General features: G+C 50.0%; 1 protein-coding gene across 3 annotated transcripts in view; it reads left to right on the forward strand.

Annotated features, from left to right (window-relative positions):
- Positions 1-15248, forward strand: part of KDM2A (lysine demethylase 2A) — a 111452-nt gene that overhangs the window by 5511 nt on the left and 90693 nt on the right. For all 3 annotated transcript variants that reach the window (XM_066587325.1, XM_066587327.1, XM_066587326.1), the window contains exons 2-8: positions 656-761; positions 1670-1808; positions 1885-1963; positions 2100-2146; positions 5683-5861; positions 7731-7837; positions 13136-13229. In XM_066587325.1, the coding sequence (XP_066443422.1) occupies positions 726-761; positions 1670-1808; positions 1885-1963; positions 2100-2146; positions 5683-5861; positions 7731-7837; positions 13136-13229 (681 nt within the window). In that variant the 5' untranslated portion in view covers positions 656-725. The remainder of the gene's footprint in view (positions 1-655; positions 762-1669; positions 1809-1884; positions 1964-2099; positions 2147-5682; positions 5862-7730; positions 7838-13135; positions 13230-15248) is intronic.

Consider the following 15248-nt stretch of genomic DNA (forward strand, 5'->3'; position numbering starts at 1 on the left):
GTGTGTACATGGAGTAATACCGCAGTGTCTCGGTTAACCGTAGACACGTTTACCCCTCTTCTGTAGGATCTTAAGATAAACCCCTAAGACTGGCGCCAACATTAGTCGGAGGGGTAGTGAGGAAGTACAGGAGGGGCCGCACACTGTTGTTTCTGGATCCTCCTGCAGTCAGTTCTCGGTGACATCTGTGAAGTGGAGGAGTCCTTTCAGTAACACGTTCCCCACTCGCTGGGAGGTTGCCTGCTCCTGTCGGGGGGGGGGGGGGGGGGGGGGGCGCAGTCGCCTGCTCCTGTCGGGGGGGGGGGGGGCAGTCGCCTGCTCCTGTCGGGGGGGGGCGCAGTCGCCTGCTCCTGCCGGGGAGGGGGGGGGGGGCGCGCAGTCGCCTGCTCCTGCCGGGGAGGTGAGTGTTTTTTGTGTTTTTAACTTTACAGATGTGACAATTTCTTGTCTGTCTTGACAGGTGGAGGAGTCCTTTCAGTAACACGTTCCCCACTCGCTGGGAGGTTGCCTGCTCCTGTCAGGGGGGGGGGGGGGGGGGGGGCGCAGTCGCCTGCTCCTGTCAGGGGGGGTGCAGTCGCCTGCTCCTGTCGGGGAGGTGAGTGTTTTTTGTGTTTTTAACTTTACAGATGTGACAATTTCTTGTCTGTCTTGACAGGTGGAGGAGTCTGAACATCCTTGTGGAAGGTCCAGTGCTCTCGCTACTGTGGGGCCGGCGTTCGTGAGAGATGGAAGACGAGCAAGCGCGTTACAGTCGTAGACTGGTATGTGGCGCCCCCTCCTGTCCTGCGAAGTTTGCACCAAAATCCGCAGCTAGTCAGCGATGTGTGCGCGCGCCCTGAGGCTACAACACTGCGATGTTCGCATCTGATAACGTTTCATTAAAGGGAACCTGTCCGCTTGTGCAGACTGCAGGCGGCGCGGAGCAGGCGAGATACGTCAAACGTATTCTATTAACCTAAACTGCTCTTACTGAGCTTGGAGGTCCAGTGGGCGGAGCCTATCAGGGATGTATGTGACGACATAGAGAAATGGCTGTCAATCACTGGCTCCGCCCACAGGCTATGTAGTAGCATCCATTTATCTCGGTGCTGAGGTGTAGTAGACCCTCTTCTGGGATGTGGCCTATATGAAGCTTACGTGGTGAACGTTGCCTTTATCGCAGCTTCTAGAGGACCTTCAGACAAGGCATTCCACAACGTAAATCCCGCAGCAGTCATGCTGGAAACCATATTGGCAAATGCACACCAAAATGGCGCAGAAATGGCCGCGGTTTCTGACGTGACTGCTGCAGGATTTACCCTGGAGTTGGCGTTTCCGCAGCATAAATAGATATTTAGAATCTGCAGCCGTTTTCAAAAAACTTGTGGATTCTGTGCAGAAACTTTCCGCAGCGTGTGAAGACTTCAGCCCCCCCCCCCTCCACGCATTCCTGTAAATGCTGCAGAATCTGGGCTGCGCCTCTGTTCCAGCAGTAGCGTTTCCGCAGCATGTCCTCTGTGTGTGCAGACGGCCCGTCGCCCTGAAGCTGTAGAGCAACTTGTGCCGCTGCACGGAGGGCTTCCCAGGATACATGGTAACAAACCCACATGTGCGAGCCAGCAGCGAGGGTGGACGGCACCGTTGGTGTCTGAGACGATTGTAAGCATAGATCTCTGGTTCCTCCCGTCAGAGACACACACTCCACAGAAAGTATGAAGACGACGGCATCTCGGATGAGGAGATCGAGGGCAAGAGAATGTTTGACTTGGAGGAGAAGCTGCGCAGCCCGAAGTACAACTCCACCTTCATCATGTACATGGAGGGCCGAGGTGAGAGCCGGGACCCTGCGGAGCCGCCTGTCTCCCTCACTCGTCCCTATTCTTACTTGTTCTCCTCTTCCTCCAGACTTCAACATGCGATACATTCAGCAGGGGGGCCTCCGGGACCCGCTGATATTCCAGAGCTCTGAAGGCCTTGGTATCAGGCAAGTGCATGTTCTATCATCGCTGTGTTTGCTGTCGCCCTGATTGGACTGTTTATAGATAAAGGTGTTCCTGTCTGATCAAACTAAAGTTCTGCCTGATTTCTAAAAATATTTAAAAACTTCTTTTCCCCCCTAGAATGCCGGACCCGACCTTCAGTGTCAACGATGTCAAGCTGTTTGTAGGTTAGTAATGGCGCTGATATGTAATGCATGATACTGAAGCTTCACTGCCACCCCCATGTAAGGGAGCTGAAGGCTGTGGCATAGGCAGTGACCATGCAGACCTGCACAAAGACCCCCATGTAAGGGAGCTGATGGCTGTGGCATAGGCAGTGACCATGCAGACCTGCACAAAGGCCCCCATGTAAGGGAGCTGATGGCTGTGGCATAGGCAGTGACCATGCAGACCTGCACAAAGACCCCCATGTAAGGGAGCTGATGGCTGTGGCATAGGCAGTGACCATGCAGACCTGTGCAAAGGCCCCCATGTAAGGGAGCTGATGGCTGTGGCATAGGCAGTGACCATGCAGACCTGCACAAAGGCCCCCATGTAAGGGAGCTGATGGCTGTGGCATAGGCAGTGACCATGCAGACCTGCACAAAGGCCCCCATGTAAGGGAGCTGATGGCTGTGGCATAGGCAGTGACCATGCAGACCTGCACAAAGACCCCCATGTAAGGGAGCTGATGGCTGTGGCATAGGCAGTGACCATGCAGACCTGCACAAAGGCCCCCATGTAAGGGAGCTGATGGCTGTGGCATAGGCAGTGACCATGCAGACCTGCACAAAGGCCCCCATGTAAGGGAGCTGATGGCTGTGGCATAGGCAGTGACCATGCAGACCTGCACAAAGGCCCCCATGTAAGGGAGCTGATGGCTGTGGCATAGGCAGTGACCATGCAGACCTGCACAAAGGCCCCCATGTAAGGGAGCTGATGGCTGTGGCATAGGCAGTGACCATGCAGACCTGCACAAAGGCCCCCATGTAAGGGAGCTGATGGCTGTGGCATAGGCAGTGACCATGCAGACCTGCACAAAGGCCCCCATGTAAGGGAGCTGATGGCTGTGGCATAGGCAGTGACCATGCAGACCTGCACAAAGGCCCCCATGTAAGGGAGCTGATGGCTGTGGCATAGGCAGTGACCATGCAGACCTGCACAAAGGCCCCCATGTAAGGGAGCTGATGGCTGTGGCATAGGCAGTGACCATGCAGACCTGCACAAAGGCCCCCATGTAAGGGAGCTGATGGCTGTGGCATAGGCAGTGACCATGCAGACCTGGTCAACATGCAGAGCGGTCATCTTTCTGGAGCTGCTATCTTCGCTCCCGAATTGTACCTTGGCTTTACAGACTTCCTGTGAGCAAACCATCTGGAAGGTGAGGTTGGGTGGGTGCTGAATCGGCTACCTAATCAGAAAGCCCCTGGAATCTGTTGCATACCCGCTGAGCTGCTCAAGCCCCGGCCAGTCCAGACACTAACAACACTGTCGCAGGCTTTGGGAAACCAAAGTGTGGCCAAAAAATTGGGCAAGGTCATTTTTCGCGCCACTTCCCTAAAAAGGTGAGCTGAGAGAATGCCCAAAGTACCATACGGCGGCTGTAACACTGCGTGCAAGCTAAATCCTACTGAAGATTAGACAGACGCATGACAGCGATGGTGGAACGGGAACTCCCTGATGGCCAAGACGGTTTTGGAGACCACGTGGAGAGGCCAATCCATAGTGTGTCGGAGAGTCGCCCGATAAAGATGGAGACATGGCCATGCAGTTACATAGTCAGAGCTTCAGGGAGGGTAGTGTGTTCCTTATGGCTTCAGGCAGTGACACAGGAGGCTGGAGTGGAATATACAGTCTTATAGGGAGCGACGTCTCCCACTTTACTCTCAGGATCGCCAACTGGATCTCATCGGTTCGGGTCTGAATCCTGTGATCACCATGGCAACCAATCTTGGAACGGATAGAAGAGATTTGTTGTAGCAACAAATTGTACCGGCGAGGCCTGCCAGAGTGCGATCGGAGGAGGGAGAGGTGCTCTTACATGGCATGCACATAATTTGAGTGAAATTAGTATTTAACCCCTTCTTGCCTCCCTCACATAAATGAATGGGCCAATGATGCAGTTCTCACTATTTTACGGGCTCTCTAGGATGGCGCTGCCCGCTCCTGAGCGCGGCACCATCGGTTGGTTCGGGGAGTCATGACAGATCAATCCTGTACTGTGATAGCAATGGAAAATCTAGTCTTGTCTGTAAACCTACTGAAGAGCGGCCTCCTAAGAACCTAAGGGGCACACCGTGTGCTTGTAGGGTGTGTTGGCATAGTTCACTACACAATGTACACATATTTGGCATCGCTTTGCATTTTGGGTTAAATATTACAGATTGAACCAACTACTTCATAAAAGGAGGGAAAAGGTGTATTTTCCCTGTTTCTGCCTACTGATCACTAGAGAAGATCTCCAAAACAAGATTTGTACTCCAATTGTAAGAATCAGAAGGCTCAGTGTCCCACAAAACAACTTAGAAAAAACTAAGAATTCCCTTTAAAATTAATTCCAGTCTGTGAAATGTTGTTCTCATTAAGAAGACCCCAAACACCTCAGTCATGAAAGGGTTAATAATGAGATGCTTATTAGCCCCTTAACGCCACAGGACATGCAGTTACATATTGGTGGTTGGGGGGCCGATCCCACTCCATACAATACGGGTGCCGGCTGTCTTTGACAGCTGACACTCACCCACAACGGTAACGATCAAGGTGAACACTGATCACGGCTGTTAACCCTTTCAATACCTCCTCTAGCAAGTTGTGTGGCTTTAGTGCAATTCTTCCTTAGGCCAAGCTCACATTTGAGGCTCGATCTGGAGCCTCTGGCACATGCCGGAGGGCTTGACGGGTGCCAGACAGTGGGATCCCTCTGGCACCATTCATCTTCGTTATAGGACGTATCCAGCGTGCTGTTTTACTGCTCCCATGACAGAACAAGGACATTGTTATAACCGCCTAAGAATGGGGCAAATCAAGCGACCAGAGCAACTCTAATCTGCAGCTGGTCATCGGCGTGAGACTCGTCAGGGGCAGTAGTTCAAAAACTGCCAACTTTGTGGAGGTTCTTGTTGAACGGTTTGATCAAAGTAAGCATCCTGCAAGGGGTGATGCTGTGGATGTAAATGGGGTTGGAGGAGGATGTCACGCAGCGTGGTGTTAGCACTAATGGGCTATAACAGCAGACCAACGGTGAAACAGGCAAGACTTCAATAGCCTAAAGAAGAAAAACTGGACCTCTGACCAGTGGAAGAACATCACCTGGTTAGTTGAATCTGGATTTCTGTTACCGTGCTGGTGGGAGGGTCAGGAAAGTGTTTGGTGCCGACAAAGAGATGAACCTGCCAACTGCAAGACGTTCTGTCCGCGTGGGCCAGTAATACTGCAGAACAGCAACTCCTGGTGGAGTCTGACGGGTGCAAAGTACCATTACATGGGGGTCTCTGTGAAACGGGCCATTCCGTGTAGAGAATAGTTGGCCCGCAGGCAGCGCTGGCGCTACATGACCGCTGAAGAACATCTTGGGGTCATGAATCAGCTTGTTACATTCCATATGTGGCGTAGTTTATGTATCGGAGCTGCAGCCAACAACCTCGGTGACCTGTCCACATGTATTCTGCCTGCTGGAGTGTGTATTATGCTACTAACCTGGTGAATAATAAACCTTCTCTTCTAGGGAGCAAGCGTGTTGTGGATGTTATGGACGTTGGCACACAGAAGGGGATAGAGATGACCATGGCGCAGTGGGCAAAGTACTATGAAACTCCTGATGAAGAGAGGGAGAGGCTGTACAATGTGATAAGTCTGGAATTCAGCCATACGAAGCTGGAGAACTTGGTTCAAAGACCAGCCACAGTTAGTAGCATTCCCCATCACTTACTTAAAAACAGGCCCATCAACCTGGCAAAGTCCCTTAAAGGGGTATCACCAGCTCAGACCTTTATGGCATATCCCCTGGGTGGGATCAAAATGTCGCCAAAAGTGAATGAATATAGAGGATTGGGCAATTAGAGCAGACACATTACTTTACCCCCCTTTAAAAAGGATGCGTTTAATTGTACAGGGTGATTCAGAAAGAAGCAAATTTGGGGATTTAATTAGACATGATACCAAAGGGAGGTACACGATCCGCACATCACTGAACGGAGGAAGGATCAAAGCTTTTTTTTTTTTCCACTTTCTGGCACCCCGCAGAGCCGAGCGCCTCGTTTACAGTTTTCTGGTCCCTGAGGTCTGTTTTCATAAGCATCGAAGTTCATCAGATTTTCTGTGTCACTTGTGAATTTACTTGTGACGAGGCGGCTGTTTTTGGAATCCACTCCAGAATTCCTGTTGCGCCTGAACTTGGCGAGCTCCAGCACTGGGCGGTTTCTCCGCTGGTGCCGCCATTTTCCTACAAACTGTATATGAGACACCCAGTGCCGCCATGTGGCAGATTCTGGAACTTGCTGGTAGGTCATACATAGCTTTGCCCCTTCCTCTTTCCAGTCCTGTGTGGCTCGTGTACTCGTCTATTGTAGGTTTGTAATTCCCAAATCTGCTTTTTGAAAAATCCTGTATATCGTTAAAAATACGATTTAATAAAATATGTTTAATGGCAGATAACGAGGTGTTCTTCAAGGAGGTCTTGTAAAGTCATGTGGATGTTAACGCTTCATCATGTAGTGCTGTAAGACTGCAGACTGATTAACAAGTTGATGCACATGTAATAATATTTATACAGCACCAACATATTGGAAGTCAGACGTTGCATGCAGTATATAGAACGAACCATGATATTGAACAGTAGGGATGATGGCCCTGTCCACAAGAGCTTGCAATCTATGAGCAAAAGAACTCGATAAGAGTAGAACGGGCTCCTGGACGTCTCCAGTGTTAGAATATTACATGTTATATCACTGATTACGCAGAAGGCCGGTGATCGGGGATTATTCTGATTTGTCAGGAAGGATTTTTTTTTTTTTTTTTGCCCATAAATGAGGAAAATTGGCTTCTGCCTGATTTGGGTTTTTTGCCTTCCTCTGAATCCACATTGGAGGTAATAGGCTGAACTGTATGGACAGGGGGCTTTTTTTTCAGCCTTGCATACTATGAAAGAGGGTGACACAAGAGGGACGAGTGCTTGTTCTGTACAAGGTCCGGGAATCTTATATAACTAGGGTAGTATACATAATACTAATGTGAGGCGGTCAGCAGCCAATATCTACACATGCATTCGTATGTATGGTGGGGTGAGGGGGCTACTGTGATCGGGTTAGGATGGAGAGTGTAGAAACGGGATGAATGGGTGAAGAGATTAGGGGATGTGATAGGCCAACCTAAAGGGAGGTATTTTTAGGCTACGCTTAAAATTGTGGTTGTCGGGGATTAACCCGATTCTCTGGGGTAGTACATTCGAAGGAACTGTAGCGGCTCAGAAAAGTCTTGGAGACAGAAGTGTGAGGATCGGCCTAAGGTCATTAGCAGAACAGAAAGCTCAAGCTTAATAAGTGACTGGCATCTGGTGACGTATATATGGGACTGGCATATAGTGAGGTCCCATGGCCGGCCAGTCAGGTATCCCATTCTTATAGAATTGGCCTCCCGAGTGTTTCCAGAGCTCGTTAGTCTACCCGTAATACCTTAGTACTCTTCTTCCTCGCCTCATCCCCACTCCCCTTCTGATTCTGTGTCGCTGCCTGTTAGGCTTTTCCTCTTAATGTATCTGTTTTGTGTTCTGAATAGGTAGATCAAATCGACTGGGTTGACAACATCTGGCCCCGACACCTGAAGGAACGACAGACCGAATCCACCAATCTCATTCAGGGAATGCAGTACCCCAAAGTGCAGAAGTGAGTGATGGCCAGTTGTGCTGCTTGTATGGTTCGCCACTACTGTCGGAGTAGTTATAGTTTCACCACGCTCCCTACAAATTCATATTGAGGAAAGTACCAATCTGTAGTCCTTGCTTCAGTATTTCTAAGGCCTCATGTCCACGGAGAAAATCAGGCCCGCTACGAATTCTCCATGTAGAATCTGCAGCGGGTCCCTCCTGCCCCGCGGACATGAGCGCTGAAAATAGGAATTTAAAAGAATTTACTTATCCGGAGCGGGTGGGGAAAGTCTTCTCTTCCTCACGGCCGGATCTTCTTTTTCGGCCGGCGGATGAACTCGTCACGTCGCCGAGCCGAAGCAAGAAAGATCCGGCTGTGAGGAAGAGAAGATCTTCCCCGCCCGCTCCGGATGAGTAAATTCTTTTAAATTCCTATTTTAGGTCTCTCCGGGCGGCTTCCATAGGCTTCAATAGAAGCCTGCGGGAGCCGTCCCCGCGGGAGACCCGCATGAAAATGGAGCATGGTCCAGATTTTTTCATGCTCCATTTTTTAAAAAATCCCTTTTATTGACCATCCGCGGGTATTGATCTACCCGCAGGTGGTCAATGCATCCCTATGGGGTGCGGATCCACGGGCAGGAGAAGAGTTAAAATCTGCTGCGGATTTTAATTCTTCTTTTGCCCGTGGACATGAGCCCTAAGTGAAGCCCAAACCTATCTGGGACGATGCTTAACAAGCAGTCAGGCCAGAGTATTTTCTGCTAGGCCTCCTGCAGAATGGTCGTAGGAGCCGCGTCATCACCTTAGCGACAGCTCAGCACACTCAGAATCCGTGCGTGCCCGTGTGCGGGCGGGCGCAGGCTATGTCCCACGTAGGGTTAACCCTCTGGTTCTTCCATAGTGGAATTGTCTGCAAAAAAACTGATGTTTTACAATACAAGCCGTGTTGATGAAAAAGTTTGTGTTTCCAAAATACATTGCAAAATCGGCACAATTTGGTATGTTTTGCTGCTGTGATCTTTTGCAGCATGCAGCCTCGCCCTTGGGCCACTATGACACACGTGGTCAGCAAAATGCTGCGGTTTCGATCGCAGTGTTTTCCGTGATTTTACTTTTGTTTTGATGGGTGATGAGGTGCGCTAAACGCAGTAAAATACAGCAGACAACGCTCGAAAATTGGTATGGTAATCTTGGTAAAAAGCGCCTTATGCGGGCGCCCTGCGTACCTGGTTTCCTGTAGTGAGGGTGACTACAGCGGTTCGCATCAGTTATGCACAGCGCAGTTTATTTTTTGAATGTTTTGTATTTCCTGCGCTGTTGCTTAGCGATGCCGCGGGCGCCTGCAGCCGATGCACACTGTTAATTTGTGTATGGGTTGCGCGTTGGACGGCCTCCAGTGCAGAATCTGCCGCAAAATAGATGCATTTTCCCCTTCCGCTCAGTGCGCAGTTCGTATCCGCAAGTTTAATGCTTTTCAATGCGGTGTGAGCCCAGCCTGAGGCCTCCCTCACAGGCGTTTCCCAGCTGCATTGACTGCGATTTCAGCAGTGTTGACATGCGTGTTTGGCTGCGTCTTCAGCACCGTTATACGCGCAGCCAAGCAAGCTGATAATGCCAAGACTGAAAAAACGCAGCTGAAAGCGGTCAAGAGCCACATCGCTAAAACTGCACTCCATTCATTTCAATGGGCAACACAAGGGGTCTAAAAAACGCCAAAAAATAAAACCATGCTTCAAGATCGCAGCATTAAAAACGCTTGTGTGAGAAGCCCCATTGAAATGAATGGCAGTGCTGGAGGACGCCCGTGTGAGGGAGGCCCGAGAGCGTTTTTTCGGGACTATGATGATAACCTATCTTCAGGATTGTTTGGTATGTAGTGGTGGTCCGCCTCTCGGGACCCCTGTTGGTCAGCACCGTGGTCATGTCGCTGCATACTGGGCACCGTGCAGTACATTGGTGGAGCAGAGTGAGACTGAACCGCTCATACGCCATGTCAGCAGTGAATGTGACGGGGTTTTAATGGCACCATATAATGGAGTGGGGAGAAGGGAAATAACAAATGCAGTCACTCCATCTTTTGGTTTATCTTTTATGACGTTCACAGTTCAATAAACCTTTGTTCTATAGGGCGGTACACTACAGCACTACCACATTTATATAGAGCTTGTTTTTTTTCCTTGTTTACGGTTTTAAGTAGTAATTTTTAATTTTCTTCCTTTTAACAAAAACTGCCTTCTGTCATCGTTTTTTGAGTCCCATAACTTTTAATATTTTTCCTCAGTTGTACAGTGCGAGGCTCATTTTTTGCGGTAAAATCTGTCGTTTTATTAGCATTCTTGTCTACATACATCTATTTGATCAATTTTAACTCCATTCTTTTGGGAGAAAGGGTAACAAAAAAAGGCCATTCAGGTGATCTATCCATCTATATCCCCCCTCCCTATTGGCATGAGCTACCACTTCTGTGGGGTAACACCCGGCCCTCACACATTGCCCACGAGGGGCAGGGGGTGGCATGAGCTAGCCACGTCTGTGGGGTAACACCTGGCCCTCACACGTTGCCCATTAGGGGTAGGAGGTGGCATGAGCTAGCCACGTCTGTGGGGTAACACCCGTCCCTCACACGTTGCCCATTAGGGATAGGAGGTGGCATGAGCTAGCCACGTCTGTGGGGTAACACCTGGCCCTCACACGTTGCCCATTAGGGGTAGGAGGTGGCATGAGCTAGCCACGTCTGTGGGGTAACACCTGGCCCTCACACGTTGCCCATCAGGGGCAGGAGGTAGCATGAGCTAGCCACGTCTTTGGGGTAACACTTGGCCCTCACACATTGCCCATTAGGGGTAGGAGGTGGCATGAGCTAGTCACTTCTGTGGGGTAACACCCGGCCCTCACACATTGCCCATGAGAGGCAGGGGGTGGCATGAGCTAGCCACGTCTATGGGGTAACACCCGGCCCTCACACGTTGCCCATTAGGGGTAGGAGGTGGCATGAGCTAGTCACGTCTGTGGGGTAACACCTGGCCCTCACACGTTGCCCATTAGGGGTAGGAGGTGGCATGAGCTAGCCACGTCTGTGGGGTAACACCTGGCCCTCACACGTTGCCCATCAGGGGCAGGAGGTAGCATGAGCTAGCCACGTCTTTGGGGTAACACTTGGCCCTCACACATTGCCCATTAGGGGTAGGAGGTGGCATGAGCTAGTCACTTCTGTGGGGTAACACCCGGCCCTCACACATTGCCCATGAGAGGCAGGGGGTGGCATGAGCTAGCCACGTCTATGGGGTAACACCCGGCCCTCACACGTTGCCCATTAGGGGTAGGAGGTGGCATGAGCTAGTCACGTCTGTGGGGTAACACCTGGCCCTCACACGTTGCCCATTAGGGGTAGGAGGTGGCATGAGCTAGCCACGTCTGTGGGGTAACACCTGGCCCTCACACGTTGCCCATCAGGGGCAGGAGGTAGCATGAGCTAGCCACGTCTGTGGGGTAACACTTGGCCCTCACACGTTGCCCGTTGGGCTTGCTGCCAATGCCCCTGCAGTGTGAGCTGTATGCCGTGTTGACTCGCACTGCTCTGCCCCAAGTCCTCATCTGCCTGGTCCTGCTAATCTGTCATGTCGCCTTCAGAGCGGTGGCGGCTCTGTTCCATCACAAGAAGACTGAGCGGCTTCTGCACCCGGGACTGGTATGTCAGTCCACAAGTTACCATATAACTCGGTTAGTTTTTAACTTTTAATGTGCAGTTTAACTCGCTGATGTGGTAGAAAAGTAATGTATACAAAGCCCAAGAGTACTACAACTCCCAGCATGCCCTTGGACCGCACCTGTTAGAATATGCTCCGATTTGTAGTTCTATCAACAGCTTGATCCAACAGCCGCTGACATTTCAACTACAACGTCCCGTATGCCCTGATACATTCTGCAGGATCGTTCTGCCCCTTGGCAGGATCAATTGTATTTTTTTACATACAATCCAATGTACCGGAAAACATGCGGTTTATTTAAGTAGGACGATGGAGGAGAAGAGAAGCTCGGCTCTTTTTTGTTTGTTTTCATATTGTTATACCCAAGGTCGGGGTGATACTTAGGCTGGGTTCACACAGGGCGGATTAGTCAGCCATGTGGACGAGATTTCTCAGAAATCTGCTGCGGTAAGTCAGGCTGGAACCGCGGCCGCTGCAGCCGCGGTTTCAGAATATGCAGCATGTCTGAATTTTTTCTTTCCGCTGTGGCCGCGCTCTCCTCTATGGGAGCGCCGGCCGCAGCGGAAAAGCGAGCCGCCGGGCCGCTTCAAAGCCGCTGCGGGTTTTTCTGCGGCGGTTCTCCCGGCGGAAATCTCACGGTTTTTGCTGCGGCCAAACCGCGGGATTTCCGGCGGGAATCCGCCCAGTGTGAACCCAGCCTTACAATACCAGCTCTGTGTTTGGTAGACTACCCTACCCCTCTACTCCAGGTCCCATCGTCTGACCCACATAACCTTATCTTCTGTCTATGGTGCGGTGTGAGGCTTGTTTTTTTTCGGGGAGACCTACAGTTTCTATTGGTACCATTTTCAACTATATAAGATTCTTTGATCACTTTTTTCAATGTTTTTAGTGCGGTGGGGGGGGGGGGGGGTGATAAAAAACAAACATTCTGCCATTTTTTTCTCTCTGACACCATTCACTGTTTGGGGTAAATTCATGTGATATTGGTATAGCTTGGTGTTTTATGTGCCAACACCAGTTATGCTTCATTTTATTTTCATTTTTTTTATTGGGGAGGGGGATTTTCAACTTGATTAACTGAAGGTAAGATCAGCAGCTGAGGGGCTGGATCTAATTATACTGTCGGGGTCTGGATATAAGGGTGCTATGATGTCGCTAGTGGGTGGAGCTAGTGTGCGGGTTTCTCTTCTTGATTGCTGGACTGGCTGGTGCAGCCTGACAATTAGCGCCATTACAGGAGCGCTGGTACCGCTAATTGCTGGGCTGCATTTGTCATGAATATACAAGCACAGGTAGCAGCTGCTAGCACTCGGGTAATGGCCTTATGCAAGCATTAATGGGGTTTGTGTAATGGGTCCCTCCTTGTTCTGCAGCGGTGGGGAAGACTGAAGGTAGGCTATATCATTTTATTTTTTAGTCTGGAGCTCAGATATCCTATTCTGGCTTCCATGTTTTCCAGGAGGACATCTACACAAATACAGTGTATTTTCTGTATCGGCGCAGCGACATAAAAGGGTTTTACAACATGGCCGATGAAAGGTGTTTTACTGCATGTTAAAGGTATTTTTTGGCCTTGTGTGACCGTCTCTCTCTCTCTCTCTCTGTAGGTACTGCCTTATGAGTGTAAGGGGCTGTTACACCGATTTCCATGTAGACTTTGGGGGTACATCAGTATGGTACCACATCCTGCGAGGAAGCAAGGTCAGTTAACTTGTCTTTTTTAAAGGGGTTTTCCAAGTTAGTTTTTCTTGACCAATGTATCCCTCATTCCTCTTCCACGACACTTTTCCGTACCCAAAAGTGATATTCCACCAGTTTTCAGCAGTCATGTGAAAGGTGGCGTCACCTAATGAAGCAGGGCCAGTGACGTCCCATAAACCTGTCACGTGGGCTAGGATACCCCATGTTTACGGGATGTCACTGCTGTTTAAGAGCCGTAACTGATCTGCTCTGACTGCGCATGCGCATCCTCTTGCAGCCACCAGTCTGCCTGTCAGCTGTATGAGAGCAGCGCCGGCCCGATAGCTGCAGTTTGACAGGTTGCCTGTCTCATCTCACTGCTGTGAAGGACTTATGGGAGCTTGAAAGGAATCCTCAGCACTCACTGCTTCACTGCTCAGTCAGTTCTATATTGCACCAACAATTACACAGGATGCTGGTAGTTAGAAAAGGCTATGGTGGCCAAAATTACAAGTGCCGATTGTATCCGCACCCCATGAAGTTGGACATACCCTGCACACTTGCCATGTACTTGGAGTTGTAGCAGCTCAGGCACCATCCCAACAGTCTGACGGGCTAGTTATGCTTATAAGCCATGTAGCTATAGCAAATAGATGTGTGAGCATAAACAATCTATATGTATAATCTCACGTGTATACACCTACATATGCACATTGTTCGTGTGTACACTGCAGACTTGAAGGTGGTTAGAGATGGAAGGCTGCGTTCATTTAGCAGTACTGTTGCGGTTTTTGATGTGCATGCCAATTGCACATCAAAAACGCAACTGAAAGCATAGTAACGTAGTAACATAGTATGTTAGGCTGAATGAAGACAATGTCCATCTAGTTCAGCCTGTTTCAACCTCCTTGTTGATCCTGAGATGGGCAAAAACCCCAAGAGGCAGGAGCCAATTAGCCCATTTGGGGGAAGAATTCCTTCCTTATTCCATAATGGCAGTCAGACTGTTCCCTGGACCGACCGCTGATAGTTCCTACCTGACTGTAAGATCTGGATCACCAACCCGCTGGTCACCTAATATCTATCTCCTGTAATATCCTTCCCCTCTAGAAAGACATCTAGTCCCCTCCTATACTCTTCTATAGATTTGCCATCCCCACGTCCTCAGGCAGAGAGTTCCACAGTCTCACTGCTCTTACAGTAAAGAACCCCCTCCTGTGTTGGTGATGAAACCTACTTTCCTCTAATCGTAGCGGATGCCCTCTTGTTACCGTCGCAGTCCTGGGTATAAACAGATCCTGGCAGAGATCCTTGTATCGTCCCCTCATGTATTTATACAGAGTTATTTGGTCACCCCTCAGCCGTCTTTTGTCCGGGGTGAATAATCCCAGTTTTGGTGCCTCTCTGGGTATTCCAGTCCCTTCATTCCATGTATTAGTTTAGTTGCCCTTCTTTGAACCCCCTCCAGCACTGTGACATCTTTCCTGAGCCCCGGTGACCAGAACTGTGCGCAGTATTCCATGTGAGGCCTGACAAGTGCCTTATATAGTGGGAGGATAATGTTCTCGTCCCTCGCCCCTATACCTCTTTTAATGCACCCCAGGACTTTATTAGCCTTTGCAGCAGCTGACTGGCATTGGTTGCTCCAGTTTAGTCTACAGTCCACTAGTACCCCCGGGTCTTTTCCCTAGCTGTACCCCATTTAGTGTATATTGGTGACATCCGTTTCTCCTGCCCATGTGCATAGTCTTAGATTTATTGACATTGCACTTCATTCACCATTTCCCCCCCAAGCCCCCGGCTTATGTCGGTCCGTTTGTAGCCGCACATTGTCCGTTGTATTAATTGTCTTATATCATTTTTTATCATCTGCAAATATTGATATTTTGCTGTGCAGCCCCTCTATCAGATCATTGATAAATATATTGAACAGAATGGGGCCTAGTACTGAACCCTGTGGCCCCCGCTTGTGACGGGGGCCCAATCAGACTACGAACCATTTATTACCACCCTCTGCTTTCTATCTCTGAGCCAGTTCTC

The sequence above is a fragment of the Eleutherodactylus coqui genome, chromosome 13 (assembly GCF_035609145.1).
Source record: "Eleutherodactylus coqui strain aEleCoq1 chromosome 13, aEleCoq1.hap1, whole genome shotgun sequence".
NCBI lineage: Eukaryota > Metazoa > Chordata > Amphibia > Anura > Eleutherodactylidae > Eleutherodactylus > Eleutherodactylus coqui.